Here is a 27,995-nt window from a genome sequence, read left to right on the forward strand (position 1 = left end):
TTTGTCTTCATGCAGATGCTGCTGGTCTGGTCCCTGGCACTGCTGCTGGGAGCAGTAGCAGGTAAGAAAAGGCGCTGAGGTGGACTTGGAGAGTCTCACTGCTTAGTCTGCTCCAGAAGGACTTGGGGGCTGGATTCAAGCCACGAGGTGGGTCAGGAGGAAAACAGAGAGGAGCAGGATTGAGAGCTCAAGATCTAAGCAGGATTGCCGGGTAAAATCTACAATTCCCAGTTAATGCTGAATTTGAGATAAGCAGGAAATAATTCAAAGAGCAAATAGGTGGCATATTTAGACAAAAAATTCCCTTTTTAACTGAAGCTCAAAGTTGACTTGTAATTTTTTTAAAAAATATTTTTATTAGTTGTTGATGAATTTTTTTAACTTATTTGTATGTGCTGCCAAGAATCGAACCTAGGGCCTCACACATGCTAGTCAAGTGCTCTACTGCTGAGCCACAACCCCAGCCCCTTGACTTGTAATTTTAATATCTAAGTCATGCATCCCTAGCATGGAGTCAAGGGAAGGATTTGAACCTTGGTTGAGTCACCTACAACTCCATGACCCTGAGCAAAATCCCAGGCCCCTCCTTGCTTCAGGGTCTTGTCTGTGAAGTGGGGAAATGACATCACCCATCTCCTGGGCTAACTGAGACTCTTAAGTAAGAGGAGTGGCTCATGGTGCCCAGCAGCTGGCACATAGGAAGATGTGGAGGGATGCAGCCCTGAGACAGCTACTACTCTTACGAGTGCTATTATGTGGCCTTCTCTCCAGAGCCCTCCTGGAGTTGTCCCTCTATGCAGGAGCATGCCAGCCCACAGTGTGTCAAATCCCACATGTTTGATTGTTTCTGCCTACCTTCTTCATCACAGGAATCCACAATGGGCCTCTCAAATTTAGGTCAGAAACCTACATGCAAAGTCAAGGTGGAGATGTGGAGTTCTGGCCCTTGCATGAAACTTGACCTCTCCACCCAAAGTGCAAAGCCACAGGGCTGCCCTGGGAGCCAGGAGCCTCAACACATGCCCACCCCCACCACAGTTAGGACACAGGCCACTCCATTCCTGGGCACCAGTGGCCTAAGGATGACATCTGGGTCAAGAAGCTAAAGTGAGTCCCCGCCTGGGACTGAGCAGAGACACAGGGCAGTGAGGGGGTCCCCTGAGGTAGCAGGGAGGAGCAGCAGCTTTTCTGCCACAGAGGCATCGACCTTTGAAGCTGCTTTGTGAGAGTATGAGTGGGAGGTGCTTGGGAGAGTGAGGAAGGCGATCTGCCATGAAATGCAATTTGACACATATTTTGCCTGCGACGCCATTAAAGAGCATTCTGGTTAAACTAATATCCTTGAAATTCTTCTGGGTGATTTCAGGAAGAGAAGTCTGCTATGATAGACTTGGCTGCTTCAGTGATGATTCTCCATGGGGAGGGACCTTGATAAGACCTCTGAAAATGTTGCCCTGGGCTCCGGGACTTGTCAACACCCGCTTCCTCCTCTATACAAACGAGAATCCAAACAGCTATCAAGTAAGAATCCTCCTATTTGCAGCACTCTCTTCCATTTTTTAATGTTCTGAGGCTATCTTCATCTATTTCATGCTTCTGTGACAGAACAGGTTAACAGGTTGGGTAAACTGTGTTACAAAATCACTATTTATTTGATTCCAGTACTGATGTAGGATAGAAGAAGCTGGGTATCCAAGGAACTGTCAGAAAGCAGGTTTGCTGACTGCAAGGTCCAGAGGGCTATTGCCTAAAACATTCTCTGGACCAAGAAAATGGAAATTCTTTGAACTTTATACTCAATGGGAGGAGGGGCTTAAAGATTTACATTAGAAGTGCTTTTGTTCCATTTTCTTTCTTTCTTTCTTTCTTTTTTTTTTTTTTAGACTAGACAGAGATTTTACAAGTTTGTTTGTTTTCTCTCTAAACCTGGCATTTACAAAAAAGAGGAATCTATGAAACACAATGCCCTCTGCAGGAGTTTTTTTTTTTTTTTTTTCCTGTTATTCTGTGTAAAAACCTTTCTGACAAGAAGAGGAACTTATATGTTACAAATATGGTGGGGGTCTTCTGGTGAGGGTCTCTAGTCTACTTCATATTAGAGGCAGGGAAGTCAGGTGGAGCGTGGAGTCTGGAGAAGGCTTTCTTGGTGCATCATAAGGTAGCAAAGGGCATCACCTGGTGAGAGAGTGGGAAGAGAGAAGGAAGGACGAGTGTGGGATGAAGTTGTGCTTTTTTGCGAAGGGCGCTCCTGCAGTTTCCCACTCTTGCCACAACCACAGTAATGCCTTCATGACAGCGGAGTCCTCCTGTCCTAACCACCTCTCAGTATAATCACAAGCAGAATTAAATTTCAACATACATTTTAGAAGGGACATTCAAACCATACTGTTCCGCCCTGGTTCCTCCTAAGTTCATGTTCTTCTCCCATGCAAAATACATTCATTCCACCCCAGTAGTCCTAAATGTCTTAGTTTGCTCCTGATTCAACTCAAACCTCCAAAGTTCAGACTAAATAGATACGGGTAAGACTCAAGGCATGATTCATCCCTTAAGCTATGAGCCTGTGAAATCCAAACTTATCTATTACCAAAATACATTGTAAGACAGGCCTAAGAGAGACATCCCCATTCCAAGTCAGAAAAATATGCAAGAAAAAGGAGTGAAAGGCCCCCAGATAAGTCCAAAACCCTATAGTGATAATAACATTGTCTTGAAACTCTAGTCTTTCACTCTGAGTGCCTCCTCCTGGACACAGGTATATGGGTTGGGCCACCAAAGCCTTGGACTTCCACCCCATGACTTTTCAGAGCTCGGTTCGCCTGGTAGCTCTCAGAGGTTGGAGTCTTCGGATTACTATCCTTACCAGCTGGTGATGCATTCTGGGAGCTCTGCAGTGCTGAGGTCTCTGGGACTTCCCCACTCCCACAGCTCCACTGAGCATTGCCTCGTGGGGTTTCTCTGTGGTGGTTCCACCCCAGTGTCATCATCTTTGCATGGGCCCCCAGGCCACCCAATGCTAGTTGGAGGCACATCGCTCACAGACCTTGTGTTCTATAAGTCTGAAGACTTAATACCACATGGACACCACGATTGTTTTATTGCGTGTGCCCTCCATAGAGGTGCCCTGAACCACACCTAGGCCTGCTTGAACCATAGCTGGGAAGGCAGAGGAGCAGTGGGGTAGAATGCGGGGACGGAGACTGAGGCAGCACTGGGCAGCCAGCCCATGGAGGGCACCCCTGACCCACCCTTAATCATTTTGCCCCTATAGAATTACGGTGGTAGAAACAGCTTCAAAGTTCTGAGAAGTGCCTTGGGGATCATTTCCCATTGTCCTGAAGAATCCCACCTGGCTTTCTTCTATCCATAGTCTTCTTAGGGAAAAAAACAAAAGGTCACTGGATTACATACTTGTTTTGCTTTTCTTAATGACCCCTTTTCACTCTCTGCGTGCCCAGGATGCAAATTTTCTAAATCTGTCTGTTCAACTTCCTTTTTAACTATGAATTTCATCTTTAAGTCATTTATTTCATCTTGCTCCTCATCCTATATAGCAGTTAATAGCAGTCATGTAGCAGTCTGATGGTTTTCCTTCTTAGATATTTCATCTGCCAAATATGCCATTTACTGCTCTTAAGTTCTGTATTCCATAAAGTCCTAGGATGTTGATACAATTCAGACAAGTTTTTCTGCAGCTATATAATAAGGATGGCCTTTACACCAGTTTCTAATGCCTGACCCTCATTTCTACCTGAGACTTGATCAGAATGAGCTTTACTGTCCATGTTTCTCTCAATAGTCTAGTCGCTAAGATTCTGACTTCCCCTGTAGCTGTTCTCTTCTGGAGACCTTTTACCAGTACCATTATTATGCTCTATTAATCTAGAACAAGATTTTTCTAGCCTGATCCTTCCAATTATTTCAGCCTCTACCCATTACTAAGTTCCAAACCAGCCTACACATTTTCAGGAATTTTTATAGCAACAACCCTACTCCTGGGGCCAATTTCCTGTTTTAGTTCAATTCCTGGTACTGTAACAGGTTACCACAGAATGGGTAAATAATTACAAAATAGAAGGAATTCCCAGATCAAGGATCTACATTTTTTTTTTACTTATATATGACAGCAGAATGCATTACAATTCTTATTACATATATAGAGCACAACTTTTCATATCTCTGGTTGTATACATAGTATATTCACACCAATTCATATCTTCATACCTGTACTTTGGATAATAATGATCATCTCATTCCACCATCATTAATTACCCCAGATCCCCTCCCTTGGATTTACATCTTGAGAAGTTATTATTGTTGCATCATGAGATAGAAGAAGGTATCACATGGCTAGAGTACATGTTTAAAGAGAGACAAAATGGTGCAGGCTGAACTTCTCCTTTTATGAGGAGCCTACTCCCACAATAACCATTTCCACAATAATGGTATTAATCTATTCCTAAGGGTAGAACCCTCATGACATCTCTTAAAAGTCCCACTTGTTAACATCATCACAATGGCAATTAAATATCAACATTTTGAATGGGATATCCAAACCATAACAGATACTAAATATTCAAGCCTCCTAAGGAGAATTAATCAGATAGTGGAATTTGCATCTCTGTTGATTTTGAGGAAGACAAGCATAAGTATTATTTTATTTAACTTTACAAATGGTCCATTAACTTCATCATGGCTTTGTGTTACTTCTAGGACACATTACAAACATTCTAAGTAATGGGGGATACTATGGTTTGAATGGTCCCACCAAAACTCATGTCAAAATTTATTTGCCATCAAGAAGAGGGACCATTAAGAAGTGATTAGGCCTGAAAGCTTCATCTGCAAAAATGGATTAATATAGTTATCTTGTAGTAGATTCCAGGTAAAGCAGTCTGGCTCTCTGTCTTATGTGCTCACTTGCCAATTCAAATTCCAACAAGGGAAGACAGCACCCAGGCCCATGTCATGCTCCTGGACATCCTGGCCTATATAACCATGAGACAAATAAACTTCTATGTTTTATCAAATTATCATAGCAGCAAGAAATGGACAAAAACAATGGACAAAAAATACATATATATTATATGTAAATATAATATATATGTATATATATGTGTGCATATATACATAAATATCATATATATCTTACATATATATACCATTTTATATGATTAAAAATCTCATATTACACATACATATAATATCCTATTATTGCATATATCTATGAAATTTCCAAGTATATTATATATATATAATGCACATATATACACATGATATATATACAAATAGGAAGATTATATATATCACATATGTATGTGTGTGCACACGTATATTCATACAAAAGCACACACACACACACACATTGACACTCATGCACATAGAAAAGACCCTCCATCATGTGGAGATAAACCTTATCACTGATATTATAGCATTTTATCCCCGATTAATTTATGATGCCTTTACAGTAACAACTTGGAGATGACTGTGAATAGTGTGGCTGCATTGGATAACCTTTACTCACAAGAATCCCTCATCTGAATGGTTCTAGAGGAGGCTATAAGAAACTTGACCTGAAACACTTTTCTTCCCCAAACAGCAAATCACTGCAGATTCATCAAGCATCAGAAGTTCCAATTTCAAAACAAATAGAAAAACCCGCTTCATCATTCATGGATTCACAGACAAGGGAGAAGAAAACTGGCTGGCCAACATGTGCAAGGTGAGGCCTGGTGAACTTGTACAGCAACCTTGTCTCAGGGGCAAGTAAGGCACTGGCCCCAACCATGGAGGACAAATGCTGGTCCCCACCACCCTGGAGGATCCTGTGACTCTTGCAGACCCTAAGTTCCCAGGGGAGGTGCAGGAGAAGGTGGGGCGGAGGCACCTGGGACAGTCAGGGCAGTGAGGTGGGCAGGCATTTGGTGGCTCCAGGAAGTGATTATTTAATAGCAATTCCAGGGGGGCTTCAGAACTTAAGCTATAGACGCTGCCTAGCAGATGCATCCCTGCTGTGTGCTCATTGGCTTTTAACCTTCACGTGAAGAGCTAAATAATTCTTTTTTACCCAAACTAACACTTTCCCTCCCATTTTCACTGGTTCCTCTCATCTCTGGTAGCAGTACCTAGGAAAAGCACAGTGAGTTTTCATTTTTGGCTTCTGTTATTTCTGCAGAAGTGATCCTATTTTCTTTACTTTGCCTTTGGCTGTGTTATCAGATAATGAAGATTTAAAAGACAAATAGAAAAAGTTTTCCTATTAATTGCTAGTGTGTGAGAAACATTGATGCATTTATTTGCATATGTATTCTTTTTCTTTACCAAGTGTCTATTGCAGCAATGACACAAAGCTGTCATCATTTCCTCCACGGTGTCAAGAAGACATAAAGACCTTCCTAAGCCCATTTGATTTCCCACCTGTCTCTGACCCCAGCCAAAGGCAGAACAGAGTTCACTCAGAGCATTTAGCTAATCTGTCTAGATGAGCACACTGGAGTCCATTCACTTAGAAATAATCTGTAAAATCACAGCCTGCTTTCTAAAATACTTTAAACAGTATGGGACAAAATATGTGATTCTTAACTGCAGGGAATATAATTTAAGATATTGCAATACATTTTTTCTAAGACTCCAAGAGCAAATTATTGTTTTCTTTCATTTGCTTTGTCTTTGGCAATAATGTTGCATTATGATAAAAAAAAATTAGTGGATTAAAATTAATGGTAAAGGCCCTGGATTCCAGCCCTGACTCTATCCTACTTTACCATGGCATTAGTAAATCAGTTTCCTTCTTTGGATTTTTTTTTTCCTTCTGCAACACAAGAGTTGGGAGATGATTTCAAAGATTGCTTCATTATTCTTAAATTCTTTTTTTAATAGTTATTTTTCAGTTGTAGATAGACACAATATATTTATTTATTTATTGTGGTGTTAAGGATCGACCCCAGCGCTTCACACATGCAAGGCAGGTTCTCTACCACTGAGCTACCAGCCCCTATTCTTAAATTCTTTGGAGGAAAGTTGGGATTATGTACAAACACTCAAACGATTTCTACCAGAACTGCTTTTCATGAAACCGTAATTGTGCTCGGGATTCTCCAATAGATACCTTGCAGGCTATGTTTTAGGGGAGGTAACTTCAGTGATGTGCAAAGAAATTGCCTCATCCAAAACACTGATTAGCATTTTCATCATGAAAAAGCCTACTCCCTTACCTTCAGTGTATTTATGTGTTTAGGAGGTAGGGGGTCCTGCCTGTCTCCCACTCATTCACTGTTTACTAATTGAGCACCTGCTCTGTGCCAAGAACTGTTCTAGACCCTGAGCATGCAGCAGTGAGAAACAAGACATTGTCCTCGGGGGCAAGGGACAATGTAATATTATGGCATTCAAGATGTTCTAATGAGACCACCCAATCTGCCTTGTCTGATACTATTGTCTGAATCAGTTGTCAACATATACAGCTGTTATAGTAGAAATCCCAAGAACCCAGCTCCTGAGATGGCCACACTTCCAGGTTGGAGTCAATTTTAAACTTTAGGAGGGATTATTTATCCATTACAGACTTGGCCTTTTGCTCTTAACTTTAAGGTTAAAAGTGACATGATAAAAAATGTACAGATCAGGGAGGGGATTTGTCCTGTGCTCAAATGTGTTAATAAGCAATTAATAATGGTCTTGAATTATGTGCCTGTTTCTTGTACCTCTTGCATCAGAACATGATCCAAGTAGAAAGTGTGAACTGCATTTGTGTGGACTGGAAAGGCGGCTCCCGGACCGGATACACCCAGGCCACCCAGAACATCCGAGTTGTGGGAGCAGAAGTGGCCTACTTCATCAATACCCTTCAGGTAACTATATCCAGGTTATTGAAAACACTCATACCTATTGCTTTCTGGGTTCTCCTTTTCTACTTCCAAAAGAAAGTTGTTGATATTCTAATTTTCTTGTTTAAATTTATTTTTTAAAATTTTTTGTTTTGTTTTAATTAGTTATACATGACAGTAGAATACCTTTATGCACTTTGATATATCCTACATAGATGGGGTAAAATTTCTCATTTTCCTGATTGTACATGTTGTAGAATCACCTTGGTTTTATACATATATATATATATATATATATACACACACACACATAATGTTTCATTCTACTGTCCTTCCTATCCCCAATACCTTCCCCTCTCCTTCTTGTACTCCCTCTACCTAATCTAAAAACTCTCTTCTTCCCTAGTGATCCCCCCTTATTATGAATTAGTATCTGCATATTAGAAAAAAATATTTGGTCTTTGGTTTTGGGGGACTGGCTTATTTCACTTAGCATGGTATTCTCCAACTCCATCCATTTACTAGCAAATACCATAATTTCATTCTTCTTTAAAGCTGAATAATATTTCATTAAATATATATACCACATTTCTTTATCCGATCATCTACTGAAGGACACCTAGGATGGTTCCATACTTTAAATTTATTTTTTAAGTGATACATTAAAAAAATTGTACAGTATCTACAGATCATCATGTGATGTTTTGATATATGTATACCTTGTGTTGTGTTCAAACCAGAGCAAACATATATCTCATCAAGTATTTCATTCTTTTATGGTTCAAAATCATTTCTTCTAGCTTTTTTAAATTTATGAGCATATTATTATGTATATTCACCCTACTGTGCAATAGCACCAGAATATCTTATACCTTTCTATTGCTTAGAGCCTGTTGATCAGCATTTCCCTCTCTCTCCACCATTACTCTATCCTCTAGTAATCACCATTCTCCTTTCAACTTCTGAGATCAACTTCTCTATATTCCACATCTGAGTGAAATCATGTGACACTGGTTTTTCTGTGCCTGGTTTATTTCATTTAATATAATGATCTCCAGTTTCATCCATGTTACTGCAAATGACAGGATCTCATCATTTTATTACTAAATAATATTGCATTGTGTTTATGCATCACCTTCTCTTAATCCATTCATCAGTTGACAGACACTAGGGTTGCTTTCATTTTTTGGCTATTGTGAATAGTGCTGGAATAAACAGGTAGTGCAGATGTCTCTTAATTATACCAATTTCAATGTCATCTCCTTTGCGTATGTGCTGAGGGATGGGGTTACTGGATCATATGAAGCCTTTTTGCTATTTTCCATGATGGCTGTACTAATTTACCTTTCCACCCACAGCATGCAGGGGCACCCTTTTCTCCACATCTTTGCAGGCACTTGTTATCTCTTGTTTTCCTGGTTCTGTCCATTCTTACTGGAATCTCACTGTTGCTTTGATTTGCATCATCCTGATGATTAATGGTATTCAGCATTTTTCAAAAAATATTCCTGTTGACCATTTGTGTGTCTTCTTTTGAGAAATGTCTATTTTAAGTCTAATGCCCATTTTTAAATCAGATTTTTTTTCCTTTTTTTGTCTGTTGAGTTGCTTGAGTCCTTCTGGATAGTGAACCTTTGTCAGATTTATGCTTGCAAACATTTTCTCCTACTCCTTAGGTTGTCTCTTCATTCTGCTATTGTTGTTTGATGCAATCCCATTTGGACATTTCTGCTTTTGATTCCTGTGCTTCTGGGGACATGTCCAAAAATCCCTTTCTCATTCCAATCCTAAATCAATTATGATAATTGACAGACATTTATTGCTGAAATATGGCCTTCCCGTTGATGAAAAATGCAAAAAAATCTAGATTTGGGTCTATCAACAAACCTTTTTAGGTCCATAAACTAATTTTTTTTTTAGCGAACTTATTCAAGCAATTTTGCAGATTATTTCTAATGAATTCTACCAGTATTTGTTTTAGTTTTATTGGTCATTACCAAATATACATGATAATGTTACCTTTGATATTAAACTAGTTTGCTTGTTTTTTAAAAGAGAGGTATGATATGGTAACAACCTAACCTGATTAGGTAGCCTAAAGCATATAAAATGTTAAATGTGAATATATTTAAGTAGCTGCTTTCATGATTTTCTGTTTTAAATCCTTGCTTCATCACCTCTGGCTAACAATCCATTCCTGTCTACGTAGCAATAGAATGAATAGAGGCCTTTTCCCATTAGCTTAAAAGTTTAAAATCATTTTTATATTTCATATAGTTGTGGGCAAAATCCATAAAATCATTTACTCTGAAGGAGCATTACTTCTTATTAAAACTCCAGACTTTGAGCCAGGCACAGTGGTGCATGCTTATAATCCCAGCGGCTCCAGAGGCTGAGGCAGAAAGATCATGAGTTCAAAGCCAGCCTCAGCAACATCGAGGCACTAAGCAACTTAGTGAGACCTAAATAAAATACAAAATAGGGCTGGGGATGTGGCTCAGTGGTTGAGTGCTCCTGAGTTCAATTCCTGGTATCAAAAACAAAACAAAACAAAAAACCCTCCAGACTTTGGAGTTCGCTCCTTTGGTACCTACCTCAAATTCTGCAATACTTCAGAACATTCAGAAGATATATGTGTGTGTGTGTGTGTGTGTGTGTGTGTGTGTGTGTTTTGAGACTGTGGACCAGCTCTGCCCATCTTTGCTCTTATTTGGGATCTTAGGTTTGGTCTAGGAACCAAGTTAATAAGAAAAAAGATTAACAGGAGAAAAGTATACAATTTTTGTTAATTTTTAATATGTATCTCTGGACATTCACAAAATGGTGACAACCCAGGGAAATGGACAAAGCAGAAATATTTATATGTTTTGGACAGAGATTGACAATGTTTTTGAAAGAAATGACAAGACAAAGGCTTGTGGGTGAGGGCTGGTGAATTCCAGCGGAGTCAGTATGAGGTACACGAAGGAGTGCAAACCAGCAGAGGACAGGGTTGTTTCTGTAAGTGTGTTTGTACTCATCCATTGCAGCATCAATTCCTAGACTCTGTGACAAGAGAACTTCTTATGTGGGTACAGGGAAGGCATCTCTCTTCCAGAAACTTTTATGGTTTCCTAAAGGTAAGACGAAGCAGTTCAGATAGCCCTTCCTGCAACTGCTCCTCTAGTACCTTCAGCTCAAAAATATTTATGCCCAGGAGGCTTGTTCTGGGGTACATTCTGATTTTTCCTAATCCCCCATTTGAGGCTTCATTTTTAGAAGGTTTCCCATAGTAAGAGCCAACTTGGCAGCTTTTCAGAGATTTGGATGAGAGGTTCTTGTATCAGAGATCAGCAAAGGGGGAGAAAAACATAGTTTGGCATAAGCAGAAAAGACCAAATTTGAGTACATCATCCCATATCTAACTGAATCAGTCTCTTAGTCCTAAAAAACAGACCAGTTCGATTAAATATGAAAGGTTTGTGTTTCATTTTTAGGAGGTGGGGTTGAAGGTAGGATCTCATTAATATTAGGTCTCCATGTGGTACAAGCATACAAGGTCATGAATAAGAGGCATTTCTACAAAAATAAATAAATAAATAAATAAAGGCTAATGATTAGTCTATCAACTAGTTTCTGAGCTTGGAGGAAAGACAGATATTGAGCTTGAATTGTCTTCAGTAGAACAAGGCAGATAGCAGCAATATGACAATTTTTTCTTTGTTTTAAGTTTGAATGTCAACCAGTTTCTTCTTCAGGAAGACAAACAAACAAAAAAAAAAAAAAACACTTTTTGTTTTGTTTTGTTTTGATCTTAGTGATTCCAAGTCAGAAAGGCAGGAGAAATGTTATTTTGGAAATTTGTAGCCAGATGCTGGAGGAAACTAAAATAATTAGGATTTAGTCCAATTTGCAGGCAAATAATAAAATCTTAAAAACAAAACAGAACAATGAGCTAGAATCTAATAACATATGTACTATAGAGTTTTATTTTCTCTATATAATCATATTTACCATGTTTACCAAAGATAATTACAATGATTTGTTTGCAAAATAAGTTTAGTCTCGTTGAACTTGGCCTGATGATTTACCTAAGTGCAACAAGAATAGTGATTGACTCTGTTAAGTTTGCTCTGTTGACACTTAAAATCTGATAAAGAATCTCAGATCAGGCACTTAAAAGTCTCTTGAGGCTACAAAGCCAATCCAAGGACTCAACTACATAACTGTGACGGATGGATTCTTTTCTTCTCAAGTTCCCCCAAATAGCTAGAGGTGCCTGGGCTGGCTAGGAAGAGGTGGTTTTTACTCATCAAACACTGTAAAGCAATCACGTGTGTAAGGAACCAGTGCAGTATTTCCAGGGTTTTTTTTACTAGCTCCATAAAGTCAACCTCAGTCACTTAAAGCTGTCTGGTCATATTAGAAAATATGACATTCCAGTCAAAGCCTTGGTAATGTAACTAGAGTTTCCAAGTGTGTCCCATTACAGTGAAGAGATTCTTACTGGCTTGTGCCAAGAACCATGTTGCCATGAGAATACAAAAATACATGAATAGCCTCTGAATCATGGAGAGATCAGGTAGGGAGCAAAAGTAAATCTTTCAATTGTTCATTTAAGTATATCTTTCCAAATTACTGTAAGCTTTAGAGAGCTTAAAATATTTTTTCTCTTTTTGAGGTTTTATTCTCTTTTATCAATTTTAAAAATAAAATACAAAAAGAATCAGTAATGTTTTGAACAAAAAAACTCATTGAAAAATCATAATCCTTCATAAGTTTAGTCCTACATGATTAATTATTGTTCTGCTTAGTGTTGAATTAGCCTACTGGTTTCATGAACCTATTGATTTTTTTCATTAGAGTTCTTGGAATTTTTACCCATCCTAATGGTTCTTTAAGCTGTGTTCTTTGAAAAGAGTAATTATCAGAATCTTTCATGAATTTTTTTGAAGAAAAGATATTTGAGTTGTAGTTGATTGCAAATGCCTTTAGAGAAGAACCATTCTAAAAAGTAACTGTCTGTGGATAGCCAAATACTTAGAATGATCCATGGTTTAAAAATCTGGTGATAGTTCATAGTAATAATTCACATGTAAATCTGGTTATTTCCAAGTGTTGTGATATGCAACATTTTAACTTAATAACAAAACTGTGATTGATAACATTACACCAAAACATATCAGATTTCTAGGCATTTCATACAGCTTCTGGGGCACATATAAATAATATATCCCTATATATTTAAAAATATTTTTAGTTGTAGATGGACATGATACCTTTATTTTATTTATTTATTTTTATGTGGTGCTGAGGATTGAACCTAGTGCCTCATAGGTGCTAGGAAATAGCTCTACCACAGAGCCACAACCCCAACCCCATATATATATATACACATATATATAATTTTTATGCATATTATATGTGTGTGTGTGTGTGTGTGAATATATATTTAACTCAAAGAAGGGTAAACATAATTTCTTATATGCAATGTTTCTCAGGTAATTTAATTCCAAATAACCCTAGTTGGCTTACTTACTATCTCTCTTTGGATATTACAGGGGACTCTGGAACATCCCAAAGTTAGTTTCAGGTCAAAAAGACTTAATTTAGAATTTTATTTGGAGAAGTTTGCAAAAACTTTCAAAAGTCTGATAATACTTGAAAAAAAAAAACAGGATCACAAGTCATTATGAAACATAGCCATTCATTTAACCAAAATAATAACAAAATACTTTGAAGGCAAATACAAGAAGATACATTGTTATAGAAAAAAAGCTTTACCTCTTTTCAGTTGTCTTAAGTAATCAAAGCTCTACTAATGAAAATACAAAGCACAGGAAATTATTTTGACAAAATATAGAATTTCTCTCTTCTTCCTCCCTCAGATGAGTTTAAGAAATTTTTTTTTACTATTATCTCATATTACTACCACAAGAAAGTTTTGGTTAAATTATTCGTTTTGTATTGATGTATTTTTGATATTAAAGCTTATTTCAAAAATCTTTAGGATAAATTCACTCAAGTTTAGTCAGTCTGGCCATACAAGATTCTCTCTCTCTCCATCTTTTCTCAATTTTTTATATTCATTCAGTTTTACCTATAATATTCCTGTAAGGAAAACACATCTTCTTTTCCATGTAAGCTTTGCATACAGATGTTTCCTTTTTGTAGTTTTAATTAGTAGATAGAATTTTAATTCCTAACAGTTGTGAAACAACTGCTGTTGACTGAACTATTTTATAATTTCTAGATATTGTGCTTCCTCCAAGTGCAATTTTTAAGCTTATTAACAGAACCAATATCTTTAATTTCTTTGTAATAATAAGCCAAAAGTAGATAAAATTAAACCACATATTCAGTAACTGGTGTTTTAATATTTCATCTTCATCAAAAATAATCTAAATATTTAATGAACATCCATATTTAATTTAACTAACAGAACTTTAAGGGTATGGTCACTGAATATATTGTTTAAAAGATCATTTTTAAACTTTTATCCTACTGATATTCAATTTAATTTAATTTAATTCAACAATTAGCTCCAGGAAATTGAGTCATTAGATAAAATGAGTTATACCCTCAAGCTATTTTTCATCAATCACTTTTATCACAAGGACATATCAGGTGAGTATCACAAATTGAGAGCCCTGAAATTAAATACATGGGTACTTTGCTAACACCTCAGAAGACACTCTGTTTTCAAACAATATTAAACTAGCTTTATTTATCCAAGATTACTAAGTCACATGAGCTTGAAAAAATATTTGGGTAAATTCCTATATCTGGCAGTTTTAGCTATATTTAATTTATGAGCATTCATTTATCTGTAAACCAATTTAAATATAATTTCTTTGGAGGATTTCATATCATGCAAACAACCATAAACATATGCATAAACGTAAATCTACAGGCAAAATGAAGACATTATAACTTTCATTTAACATTTTTAACCATGAGACAGGCGTAATAATATAAACCTCACTGTTTTGTGAAAAGGAATATTGGATCCAAACCATGTCTTTAATTTTTTCTTTCCTTTTTGTTAATTTTTTTTCTTTTTGAAAATGGGACAAGTTAGGCTTACCTGTTTACCTGGCTAAAGACTTTTACTAATATTAATAAAAATACAAGATCTTTCATTTGCCTGTTATTCAAATAGTCAAAATTCAGGCCAACAGGAAAAGAAGCAAGTAGAGGAGGCAGAACATAGAGTTAGCAGCAACTGGAGAAGAGGAGTTTCAGTCCCCTGAAAAGCTTCCGTGAGAGAAGCAGGATTTAATAAGGAAAATTACAGCCAGAACATCAACTTTCAATTGACTTCTGACTATGGAGCTCTTTTGAAAATATCCCTTTTCTTCTCTATATTTGCCTATTAGAAGTCCAAGGGAACTACTATTTAAATTTTGCCCTCTTTTAATGCAGGACAGCCCCATTTCCAATGTCCTGACTTTTCACAATATCAGCAAGCATCCTGAGATGAACAGATGAGGTTTGAGCAATGGTAAAACTAGAATCACTTTTTATAGAGATACATTCCTACTTTTGTGAAGACTTATTGATTTACACGTTAAGGTCTATTGTTTTTAATTCCTCAAAAATTTGTGTTACAGTCTGAGTGACATCAAGGGACTGTTTATACACCTAATTGCATTATCTTCAGTCTGTTCCCTTCTATCCATAGCAAATTTCCAACTAAGGTAGAAAGCAAAAGATTTTTTTGTTCCAAATTTAGAGTTGTTTATCTTTAGAATGTTTTAGTAAGACAGCATCTTTCTTTCTGAGTATATTTTGGCTCAGGAGAGAAAGTTTAAACTTTTAAAAAATTTCTATCACACTCTGAATATAAATAAAAATCTTAAATCAATGGTATACTTCACAAGTGACTCAAGGTGAAAACTAATAAGTACTTTGTGGCTATAATTAGGATCTCTAAAAGAAGAACAAAAAGATGCAGTCCTTCTAAGATACAGGGATTCCCAAAAGACAAGCAAAAGGACTAGAAAATGTAAACACAATTAGTGTACTTAGCTGCAAATGGGATGCAACTCACATTTCTTTCTGGCCATATTCCAAACTAAGGCTGTCTTACTCATGTTTTCCGTATATACAGAAAGGCAAATCACAGTAAGAAAAACAGGCTGTCCATAGGAGGAAAGTAATCATTAACAAATCAATAGCCATACCAATATAAATTTAAAGCAATAAATTTCTTAGAAAAATTTCTCTCCTGAGCTAAAAGAATTCATGGAGGAAAGAATTTATGGTGGATTTAAAATTCTTTAACTTTGCTTTAAACTGATTTCTCCTCTTTAATCTTGCTAAGGGAATCCCTAAGGCTGTCCATTGTACTCCTTTGTTTCCATTTTTAATTTGATTTTCCTACAGGTATACATATTTCTTTTTAAATATAGCCAGTTTATTCAAAAAGCAACTAAAATCAATAAGATTCTTATTCTACGTCCTCCCTCCCTCCACAAAATAACCTCTATTAAATAGTGTGTTCTCACATGTGTTCTTCTGCCAATCTGAACTTTGAAAGCAAGGAACAAATAAAAATTTAGTATCCTTTCTTGGTCAGGCACTACCTACAGATGTCAGGGAGAGCTGACTCAGTAAGAATTCTTATCTTTTTCTGATAACCTTTTGCTAAACCCCCAGGATCCCATCTACAGACTCTGGAATTTGTGAAGAGACCCAGAACCTCCTGGCTGGCTCACCAAAAATTATAGAAGTTGTCGATCACCTCTACCCATCTTAGCCATCATTTGGAATTTTTCAATTTTGTCTAGGTCTAGGAGCATAATTAACACAAGAATGGTTAACAGGAGAAAAGAATACAATAATACAATGTTTGTTAACTTTTACATATCCTTGGTGAGACAAGAGAGTGAAGACTGAAAGAAATGGGCAAAACAGAAACTCTTTATACTTTAGACACACAGAAAAAGATGAATTTTGAGAAAAAAAAAATGACACACAAGAGAGTATGGGCTAGGGATAGTAAGGTCCAGGGGAGTCACTAAGAGGTAGGTAAAGCAGTACCAAACTAGTAGAGATTATGGTTTATTTTCATAAGTTTATTTACACACTTCTATTGTAGCATCAATTCTCACTTCTGGTGACAAAGGTCATCTTGTGTTGGTACAGGAAAAGCATCTTTTTATAGGGACTTTTATGGCTTGCTACAGGTAAGACAAGATAGTTCGTATAGTCCTTTCTGCAACTGTTGATTCTCAGATACCTTTAGCTTAAAAATCTTTATGTCAAAGAGACATATTTTGGGATGACATAGTCTGGTTTCCTCCACTTTCCAACAGTCTCAGTTTGGATACTCCCTTTCCAATGTCCACGTTATTGGCCATAGTCTGGGTTCCCATGCTGCTGGGGAGGCTGGAAGGAGGACCAATGGAGCAATTGCACGAATCACAGGTTGGTCATAAAAGCAAAAGCTTCTAAATGAGATTATATGTAGTCTATTGGGATCTAAAAGGAAATAGAGGAGGGAAATCTGGTACAACTTGCTTTTTACCTTGTCAGACTTTCTGAATTGGCCCACATGATCAGAAATTAGGCCTTGCAATTTGTTATGAACTCTTGGTCTATAGTACCCTCTTTAAAATGTAAATACATTTCATATGCCTAAAATGAGTATTGAGAAATCTAGAAACCTTATTCACCTGTGTTTATCCAAGACAAGTCTCTTGAATTATATAGATACCATAAAATATTAAGCAATATGGAAATAAGAGCCACAGAATTCAAATGTATAAAATTAATTGTATTCCATTTCAATAGCAATGGTTAATAAGCCCAAATCTCATCAACTACAGAGCTGGGGGAACTGGATCAGAGGGTCAAGCTGTCCTGAGATGCCAGTTCTGGTGCTGCTGACATATTTCAAATACTATTTTGCAAACCCCAGACTGGCTACACTTAGCCAGTGGGTCTCATGTTGGATATCCAAGTCCTAAAACAACCAGGATATGATTATTCTGAAATTCCCTGAGGAAAGGCCACTTTCCTCTTAATCTCCCAACTTCTGTGTTGACCTGCTGATTCTCTTTTTAATACTGTGGATAAGTTAGTTACATTTGGGTTGAAGAGGGTGTTTGGAATTTCTGTCTGTTAATTTTCTGAAAAGAGGATCTTTCAGAATAGTCTTTCCCATCATTTGTAAATGCTTACCACAGCCTACTCAGCCAGGCACTGTGCCATGGAAGATTATGGGTCCCATGACCACAAAAATGATCCTTGCCCTATGGGAGAAAAAATCTAGTGGCAACTCAGCCTGAACAGCTTTTAGTTCCATGTCTCCCAGGTCTGCCTCTTTTATGGTAACTGTGCTAGTGACCAAGATACTCCCAGGGACTAAGTACCCATTAGTAGTGGCAATGTCTATAGTTGGGGAAATTCTCTTTAATGTAAATAGCAAACTAGAAGCAAGATTCCCTTCTAAAAATACTAAGGCAAGAAAGAACTTGTTTATTATACTGTTTATTATATGCATGTATGAATATGTAACAACAAATTCCATCATTATGTACAACTATAATGCACCAATAAAAATGTAGGGAAAAACACAAAATAAAAACAAAGAATTTATTTGTCTCTTTCCATGTATGATTCATGGTCTGTAACTAGTGAAGAAAAGTGAATAATACACATGAATAATGTCATAATTAATAACATATTTTATTTACTTTAGGGTTGGATCCAGCAGAACCTTATTTTCAGGATACACCTGAATTAGTTCGATTGGACCCCAGTGATGCCCAATTTGTAGATGTAATTCACACAGATTCTGCCCCCATGGTTCCCAACATGGGTGAGTGCCACTTGTTCTTCTAGAAGGTTTTAAGTCTACACATTAGAGCATTTTATAGTTTCTATACAGTAAACTAAATATTCCCTAATTTTAAAATTCTTCAGGATTAGGAATGAGCCAAACTGTGGGTCACCTCGATTTCTTTCCAAATGGAGGAAAAGAAATGCCCGGATGTCAGAAGAACATTATCTCTCAGATTGTTGACATAGATGGGATCTGGGAAGGTAAACCATTAAGTGTGCAGGGGGGTTTTCATTGGGGGAAAGTTTGCATTTTGTCTTGCTTTGAAATTGTACATGTCTCACATTTTATATGACAAAGGGTTTTGAACTGCATCCCCAAGGTACAGGCTCACATTTGGACACATGGGCATGAGGAGACTGAGGGAAAGAAAGTACATTTGCAGTCAAATTTGTAAGGATCTAATTCAGGGAATACATTACTAAGTGGACCAATCTTTTTCTTCTCAAGCAGTTTTTCCATTTCATTTAACAATGGGGCACTCACTATTATAACCTTAAACAGTATTTAATTTCCGAATGCTTCACAAATCATAAATACTCTTCATAAATGATTTTGTGTGATGACCTCCATGAGTTCACACTAATTAGAGAAACCTATTCAACAATTATGTTCTACTCAGGACATTTATGTGGAAAAATAAAATCTGTCACTGATATGTAATCATGTCTGATTTCACAGGAAGTCGTGACTTTGTGGCCTGTAATCACTTAAGAAGCTACAAGTACTATACTGATAGTATTGTCAACCCCACCGGCTTTGCTGGGTTTTCTTGTGGCTCTTACAGTGATTTCACTGCAGTAAGTACCCACATTTCTATTAAAGAAATTTTTGACTGTCCTTCTCATGACTGACATGGTTCACCGTACATGACAGTATTCAATGAATGTTTATACTCTAATCCTTTATTCCTTTAGTCATATAAATTTATTTTAATCACAGTAACCCTGTTGCCTATCACTTCTCTATGTATCTGATAAGTGCTCCAGTTTGTTATGAAAGTAATCCTAAACAACTGCAGCAACAACAAAAATCTAGGTTATGGACGCTGAGTTGTATTTATAGGAAACTGTTGAACTATACATTCTCCTTATGTGGAAATTTTGCTTAAATGGTGACCTTTTAAACTATAGTTATTAGCATGTGACTATTTCTGTGCATCCTCATAATATTCATTATTTCTTTGAGTTTTCAACATGTTTGGGATTCTCTTGATCTCTAAGTTGGATTCTCATGTGTGTTCTTGAAAATGACATATCTATTACACATTTTTTTTCATAAACTTGGATTTTCTTCTCACTACAATTTTTTTCCAAATTAGGATTTCTAACATATGCCATTCAATAAAGAAAATTTCAAGTGGCATCCTAATTACCAAGGAGACAAACCTAGCAATTAAGAGAGAACCAAAACCCAGGTTTCACCATTAAATAACTGAATGATTCTACACAAAATATTTCACTTCTTTAAAGCAATTTCTTCATCTATAAATGTAAATAATAATGATAGACTCAACATATTTGGCAGGAGGAGTTAACACTGTGATGTATGTTAATTACTTAACCCAGAGCTAAAAAACATAATAAAATAGGAAATATATGATGAGGAAGGGATCACATGTTTTGTTAATAATATGTACACAGTTTGACAAGAAACTCCCTGTCTTCTTTCTTTGTTTTAACTTCTTATTTCTGTCCCTCTCAATGCCCAAATATGGATAATAAAGCAAACAAAGAAGCAAACAGAAAACCTTTAGGACTTATTCAGTTAAAACAAAGTCATTTTCAAAAATATCAACAATCCTTTTAGGTGATACTCAGCACTTTCGTAAAAATAAGTTCTCAGTCTTGTAGATCTCTCTGCCTTTGGACCCCCTTCCTAAAATTCTCTCCGAGAGGCAGTTGGGCAGCTAATCCTGGCAGTGGTGGTGCTAGTGGTCAACTGTGTACCACAGAGGAAATGATGTGGGGGTTCACTGGCCCATGTCTCTTGGCTCCTTTGGATTCTGACCCATGTCCTCGTCTGCCTTATTGATGGGCACACTCATGGCATAGAGATGAAGTCCGGGTCAGGCAAAGCCCTCCAAAAAATGTCACCCAAAGAGACACAGATGATCTGTTAAGAAATGGGGTGGGCATTTATTTGGGGTATTAAACTGCAATCTGAGGAACACAGAATCCAGTAGAAACCAAAATATGTCCACTAGGGGGAGGGGTTTCAAGGGTCCTTTTAAAGCTGGGGAAAAAGGGAGTCTAAGTGAGTTACATAGGTTGATTGTAAAGAATTATGATTGGAGAATAAATTAACTTCTATAATTCATTGTACTAATGTGGACTAACTTAGTTCAAACCATAGTTCTAGAAAAAAGAACACAGTTCTTTTTCAGTTTCTACAATCCCCCGTTATTCCTTCTCAGCAAATAACTTTCTTTTGTCATGTCAGCAAGTTCTTAAAGTGATCACCACAACCCCATGGAGTCTAGGTCACACTTCTATCACCTTTTTTCCCCACTCAGCTTTGGCCTTCTTCCTTGCAGCTCAGTCTCTCCTTGGCTTTTGCAGGATGCTGGGTCTGAGGCCTGCCATGGGTCATCTGGTCCACTGATTCAGGAATCCACCACCTGCCCTTACAGTGCAGCAGCCTTTCCCTCTGGCATGGGGATTGCTTGTCTTCCCAACGCTATTCCTCCCTCTTCATCCCTTCTAAAACCATCCTTGGCCCAGGAAGAGAGGATATTTTCCCATAATATCTGTGTTCTTGAGACTCGAGGCTCATGGTTAGCCTTAATGACCAACTGGAGTGTTCTGTCTTCAGGTGGGGAGATTCAGAGATGTGAACATGCAGTTCCTGATATGCTAAATAGAAGCTTTAGAAAACGGAAAATGTTCTGTTTTTTGAGAAAAGCCTGACTTTGGGGTCCATTGTTCTCTTAATAGTCCTGTGGACATCAGAAGCTAATATTCTGATATTCTTTCTTTGTTTGAGGGTGGGTAGTTGGGTACCAGGTATTGAACTCAACCACCCGACCACTGAACCACATTCCCAGCCCTATTTTGTATTTTATTTTAGAGACATAGTCTCACTAACTTAGCGCCTCGCTTTTGCAGAGGCTGGCTTTGAACTCATGATCCTCCTGCTTCAGCCTCCCAAGCTGCTGGGATTACAGCGTGCGCCACCATAACTGGCTCTTACATTCTTTCTTATGCAATTTTTCCAAAATAAATCCAAGGGTTGGGATGTAACTTAATGATAAAGGACTTGCCTAGCATTCCTGAAGCTTTGGGTTCTAGCCTAAAGACCACAATCAATTGATCAATCGATAAGCAAGAAAATTCTAAACGCCTTGAAGACAGATGGATGCCTTCAGGTAAATAGGACAACTGAGAAAGGCAAAAGAGAAATGAAACTACATGCACATAAATTCTCCCACTTGTCTGGTTATTATTATTATGTTATCCAACAGTAAAATTGCTGATTTATCCTTGCAGATCTTGAGATGCCCTGTTAACCTTTGCTGAGACATAGTTTGGAATTCCTTTTACCATTATAATAGTATTCACTTTAGAATATTTAAATTTGTCACATAGAGGGAAAGATAGTGCACCATTAAAAGAAAAAGCATTCTCATTCATCATTTGTTTTCACTAGAACAAGTGCTTCCCCTGTCCAAGTGGAGGATGTCCACAGATGGGTCACTTTGCTGATAGATTTGCTGGGAAAACAAGTGGAGTGGGCCAGAAATTTTATCTGAACACTGGGGATGCCAGTACTTTTGCACGTAAGTTTCCATTTTATTTACCTTAAGTCCTAAGTATATGTATTTTATCATTTCCGTTGGTAACGTGTGAAATTGATGTTCTACATGGTGTGGGAAAATGCACAGTGCTGTGCTCCAGGTAATGATGGCTCATTTGCGTAGCAGAACACAGTGTGGGGCTTCAATGGGACAAGAATGAATTTCTTCACAGTTGATTCTGGCTGAATTCAGAAGGCTTCCTATGTTCCAATCACTTTGAATTCAGTCAAAAATTCATTCGGCAGAATTATGAGGTTTTGTACAGACAAAAAAGTAATTCCAGAGAAAAATTGACAGTTTGACAGATTCAAGAGATATTTAGGATCAAGAACATCATGGGGGAATGGGAAGTGGAGGGTGTGGAAATAGTGATACTTGAGGTCAGACTCCTGGATTTCTTTCTGGGTAAAGAGGAAGAAAAATACTTAAATTGAAATGAGTAGAGTTAGGAATATTGTAAAAATCAAGACAAATGTTTTCCCATCTCCTATATTAGCACTAAAGAGCAAAACCTTTTAGTTTACTATTGACTCATACCAGGGCAGTCTTTTGCTTGCCTAAATTGGTTCATTTCCAAGGTCAATGAAAAACTGAAATATAGAATTTGAAAAATAAATATAGAGTGTTTAGACAAAAGCATGGCAATACTCTAAAATTTGGTGATGGATGAAAGTAAAATTAATGAAAATGTTACATTCTGTTATTTTTCCACGATCTTTTAACTTTAAGTTCTTAGAATATTTAAGAGCAAGTTATTATGTTAATAAGTTGAAAGTAAAATATACTACTTGGTTCTTTGGCTTAAAAGAATTTAACCTTGTTGGTTTTGGCCACCACTCCCCTGCCCCACTCCTCAATACCTGTCCTCTGAGCACTTACATAAAGGAATGTGTATAACTATTACATAAAATTACCAATACCATATATATAAGTTACTCCGCATTCTGTGGTAGTGGGGTCCTTATTAACCTATTTTAAGTGAGTCTTCTCTACAAGTTGACATTTTGCCAAATTTCTCCCCCATCAAGGTTGGCGGTACCAGATAGCTGTCACACTTTCTGGAAAGCAAGTTACAGGACATGTCTTAGTTTCCTTGTATGGAAGTGGAGGAAACTCTAAGCAGTATGAAGTTTACAAGTGAGTAAAATATCACTTTAAGCTTCTTAAGTGTTGAAATACTGTGCCTGTATAATGTATGCTATTGACAGAAGAGTTTGTTTATTCTTTACTCTGTGGGAGTAGAGTGCTGTCACATATAATAAAAAGAAATATATTCTTTCATATTGGTACCTTAATACATTTCAGAATTATGTTTCTAAATTTTTTCTCTATTTCCTGAGAAAATCATTAATGTTTGCTTTGATGTCAGATATCTGAATTGTCAACAGTAAATAATTATTCTCCCTGCAAAAATGTGAGAGGTAATATAATGATTTCACCATAATTGTGAGAAGATAATAACTAAAACATGTTTGTAATTTTTAAAAAAATTTATTCATTTATTCTAATTAGTTATATATGACAGCAGAATGCATTTCAATTCATAGTACACAAATGGAGAACAATTTTTCATTTCTCTGGTTGTACATGAAGTAGAGTCATACTCTTCATGTCTTCATACATGTACCTAAGGTAATGATGTCCATCTCATTCCACCATCTTTCCTACCCCCATGCCCCTTCCCATCCCCTCCCTCCCCTTTGCCCTATCCATAATTTCTCCATTCCTCCCATGCCCCCCCCCTACCGCCGCCCAATTATGAATCAGCATCCACTTATCGGTGAAAACATTCAGCCTTTGGATTTTTGGGATTGGCTTACTTCACTTAGCATGATATTCTCCAGCTCCATCCATTTACCTGAAAATGCCATGATTTTATTTTCTTTTAATGCTGAGTAATATTCCATTGTGTATACATACCGCAGTTTCTTTATACATTCATCAATTGAAGGGCATCTGTCACATTAGTATTGTGAATTGTGCTGCTATAAACATTGTTGTGGATGCATCACTATACTATGCTGGGTATAGACGAGGAGTGGGATAGCTGGGTCAAATGGTGGTTCTACTCCCATTTTTCCAAGGAATCTCCATACTGCTTCCATATTGGCTGTACCAATGTAAGAATGTGCCTTTCCCCCCACATCCTCAACAACACTTATTGTTGATTGTATTCTTGTATTCCATTCTGACTGGAGTGAGAGGAAATCTTAAGAGTAGTTTTGATTTGCAGTTCTCTAATTACTAGAGATGTTGAACATTTTTTCATGTATTTGTTGATTTATTGTATATCTTATTCTGAGAAATGTCTGTTCAGTTCCTTAGTCCATTTATTGATTGGGTTATTTGTTTTTCTGGTGTTAAGTTTTTTGAGTTTTTTATAAATCCTGGAGATTAGTGCTCTATCTGATGTGCATGTGGTAAAAAATTGCTCCCAAAATGTAGGCTTTCTCTTTGCCTCATTGATTATTTCTTTTGCTGAGAAGAAGCTTTGTAATTTGAATCCATCCCATTTATTGATTCTTGATATTATTTCTTGCACTTTAGGAGTCTTGTTAAGGAAATTGGGGCCTAATCTGACATGATGAAGATTAAGGATTACTTTTTCTTCTATTAGGCGCAGGGTCTCTGGTATAATTCCTACGACCTTGATCTTCTTTGAGTTGAGTTTTGTGCATAGTGAGAGATAAGGGCTTAATTTCATCTTTCTGCATATAAATTTCCAGTTTTCCCTGTACCATTTGTTGAAAAGGCTATCATATCTCCAACATGTGTTTTTGGTGCCTTTGTCTAGTATGAGATAACTGTATTCGGTGTGCAGTTTTAATAATAAAGATAATCTAAAAGTAATACGAGTCAAAACATACCTCTGAGTTAATGTGTATGTGTAAATTTATTTAATGCATTAGGATGATAAGTATTCTATTAATCATCTTGGCTTGCATTGTACACTGGCTCTAGAAATATTTATGTATATTTATGTATTTATATGTATGTTTTTTATGTGTATGTTTTGGTGTGTTTCAGTATATTTTTGTTCTTTTCTTAACTCCCCAGGGGCTACCTCCAACCAGGAAAGACTCATACTAATGAGTTTGATTCTGATGTGGATGTTGGAGATGTGCAGAAGGTTAAATTTATTTGGTATAACAATGTGATCAACCCAACACTACCCAAAGTCGGAGCATCTAGCATCAGAGTGGAAAGAAATGATGGAAGAGTGTAAGTAATAAAAATCCAAAGGGCTGAGAAGGATTGAGTATTATTGTTCACAATTCTATCCCCACTAAAATTCTCCTTTAAGTTAAACTTCCCACAGTGGTTCACCTGTATTCCAGCCACACCTGCTTTCTAATACCTTCTGTGTCTTTAGGAGAAAGTACAGTACTTAAGGAAAATCAACTTTGATAGATTTGTAGTTAGAGTTGTTATATGATACAAATTTAGTGTTACAATGAGAATCTGGCTTTCCTATGGTGAAAAAAATCTGTTGGGCAAATGAACCTTTTGCTGTACTTGTCATCAATCTGTGTTTATCCCCAAACTTCATGGGTTCAGCAAACTGTCATTTAAATTGTTAGGAACTCATTAAACTTATCAGGGAACAGAAGTACGTGCTCCATATCACTGGTCCTCTAGGTGAAGACAGACATCAGGAGATGAGTCCTTCACCCTGACCATGACTGGACTGTGTGCGAGACAGAGGGTGTTTACCAAGGGGACTACCAGGAAGGGTGAAGTAGGACCAATTTAAGCTCAAGAGGATGTGAGTTTCAGCCAAACTCTGGTGCTTCTGTCGTCGGGCTGTTTGTCCTCATAAAAACCCAATGAAGGGACTTCTGCTTCTGGCAAAGGTGGAGTAAAGGCCCCACGTTCACCTTCACAGATGAAGCAACCAAGAATTCAGGAAAAAGATATGACAACGGTTGAGACATTGAATTTTAATCAATAAGGGGGAGTGATGCCTGATAGAAAAAAACAAATGAACAACCAAGATGAAACCTTAAAGCAGGTTAAAACTGCCCCTGTCTTCAATTTCCAGGATGTGAAATAGGCAGGAGTAGTGCAGGCAAAGTCCAGTGGACCCTCCAAGTCAAAAAGACAATATTAAGAATCATTGAATCTAAGGCAACCGGACATTATGGCACAGCCCACCAGACAGTAGAGAACTTGAGAGGGAAAATCCTAGAGTTCTAGAAAATCCCTTGAGTATTCAGCACTGTACTGGTCAGCTCATGTGTACTGGAAAAGTTGCCATGGCCAGGGAAATAGTCATTTGAAAGGATTAGAGAGAACAGAGCCAGTGACCTTCAGGGTTAATAGTGCATGTTCCCACCAGCCTGGGAAAAGTTATAATGCAAGAGTCATGGGTAGACTATGTCGGACAGTCTACATTCCTATGGAAAATGGTTAGTCTAGATTCAGCAGCACTTGACATGATCAAACTGTTTCCAAATAACTGCATCCCAGAACAAAAGATTTATAGAGATACATAATTATCCAGCACTAGCAAGATAAAATTCACACTATATGAAATTAATTCAAAGATTCTAGTTAAAGAAGCAGGATAAGACACCTATAATGAGGAAAGTAATCAATGAATTGGCACCAAGCCAGCACTGACATAGTTAGAATGTTAGAATCAGCAGGCAAAAGTAAAGCAGTTAGTAAACATCTATTCCATTTTATTCAAAAAATCAAAGGAAACATTGCATATATAGAAAAATATCCAAATTGAACTTCTAGGGATGACCAATAATATTTCACTGGAAAAATACCCTGAAGACAACAAGAATTAGACATTGAAGAAAGTAATAAAGGCTCCATAATTATCAAACTTGTTAAAACTATAAACCAATGAGTCAAAAAATGAAGGAAACACCACCATTAGCCACTAGGTAGCTCTTTGAGTTATCAAACTGACTGTTGATATATTATTGTGCTTGGGTTCAAGTTCTTCTTGTTTTACTTCATACCCCCAAACACAAGAGTATCCATCAAACCACAGAGAGGGGAATTATAATAAAGAGAAAAAAAATTCTGAACACTTTTTACTTTGCACATGCTAATGTATTTTATTAGAGAAAATTAGCTCCAAACATCTTAAACATTGTTTAGTCTAATGAGAAAAATGGAACATTTCAGTTCAATTGTTGAATTAAAATAAGAACGGCTAGCCAGCGCGAGGACCTTCAGTTTCAGGCAGGGCTGATTTCTTGTGCTGTTGGCTCTGCTCTTGCTTAGATGCCTTGGTTGATAAGTGCCAGCTGTTCCGTAGCTGCTTGACAGGACAAAGGAGCTCTTCCTGTTCTTTGGAATATCCCCTGACAGCTTCTTTCTCTGCTGCTTGCACAACTGCAAAACAAAATCAGAAAGGAGAATTAAGTCCTTCAAGAAAAGTCTTCCCTCCATGTCCACCTCATGCTCAGCACTCCAGCTGGTGCCAGGAAGACCTGACCTATTGTTGTTTTCTCTCCACAGGTTCAACTTCTGCAGTTCTGACACTGTGAGGGAAGACGTTCTGCTCACCCTCACCCCGTGTTAG

At 37.2% G+C, this 27,995-nt stretch overlaps 1 protein-coding gene across 2 annotated transcripts; it reads left to right on the plus strand.

Annotated features, from left to right (window-relative positions):
* The first annotated feature begins 9 nt into the window (after positions 1-9).
* LOC143381140 (pancreatic triacylglycerol lipase-like) lies at positions 10-27,995 on the plus strand. 2 transcript variants are annotated; one of them, XM_076834460.1, is made up of 12 exons: positions 10-61; positions 1,367-1,521; positions 5,600-5,722; positions 7,716-7,850; positions 17,126-17,237; positions 18,514-18,633; positions 18,738-18,857; positions 19,336-19,454; positions 22,303-22,432; positions 23,479-23,587; positions 25,508-25,672; positions 27,932-27,995. In XM_076834460.1, the coding sequence occupies exons 1-12, from the start codon at positions 10-12 to the stop codon at positions 27,993-27,995; spliced, it is 1,404 nt and encodes a 467-aa protein (XP_076690575.1). The 2 variants fall into 2 exon arrangements, with proteins under 2 accessions (XP_076690575.1, XP_076690576.1); XM_076834461.1 differs by having other exon boundaries at positions 16-61; positions 1,367-1,535; positions 5,608-5,722.

This window comes from Callospermophilus lateralis, chromosome 15 (genome assembly GCF_048772815.1).
Source record: "Callospermophilus lateralis isolate mCalLat2 chromosome 15, mCalLat2.hap1, whole genome shotgun sequence".
Classification (NCBI taxonomy): domain Eukaryota; kingdom Metazoa; phylum Chordata; class Mammalia; order Rodentia; family Sciuridae; genus Callospermophilus; species Callospermophilus lateralis.

Excerpts from the sequence above, each read along its gene's own strand:
- LOC143381140 (XM_076834460.1), top strand. The coding sequence starts at position 10 with ATGCAGATGCTGCTGGTCTGGTCCCTGGCACTGCTGCTGGGAGCAGTA. Across the intron at positions 19,455-22,302 it reads CTTACAGTGATTTCACTGCA|AACAAGTGCTTCCCCTGTCC; the intron begins GTAAGTACCCAC and ends TGTTTTCACTAG. Across the intron at positions 25,673-27,931 it reads GAAAGAAATGATGGAAGAGT|GTTCAACTTCTGCAGTTCTG; the intron begins GTAAGTAATAAA and ends TTCTCTCCACAG.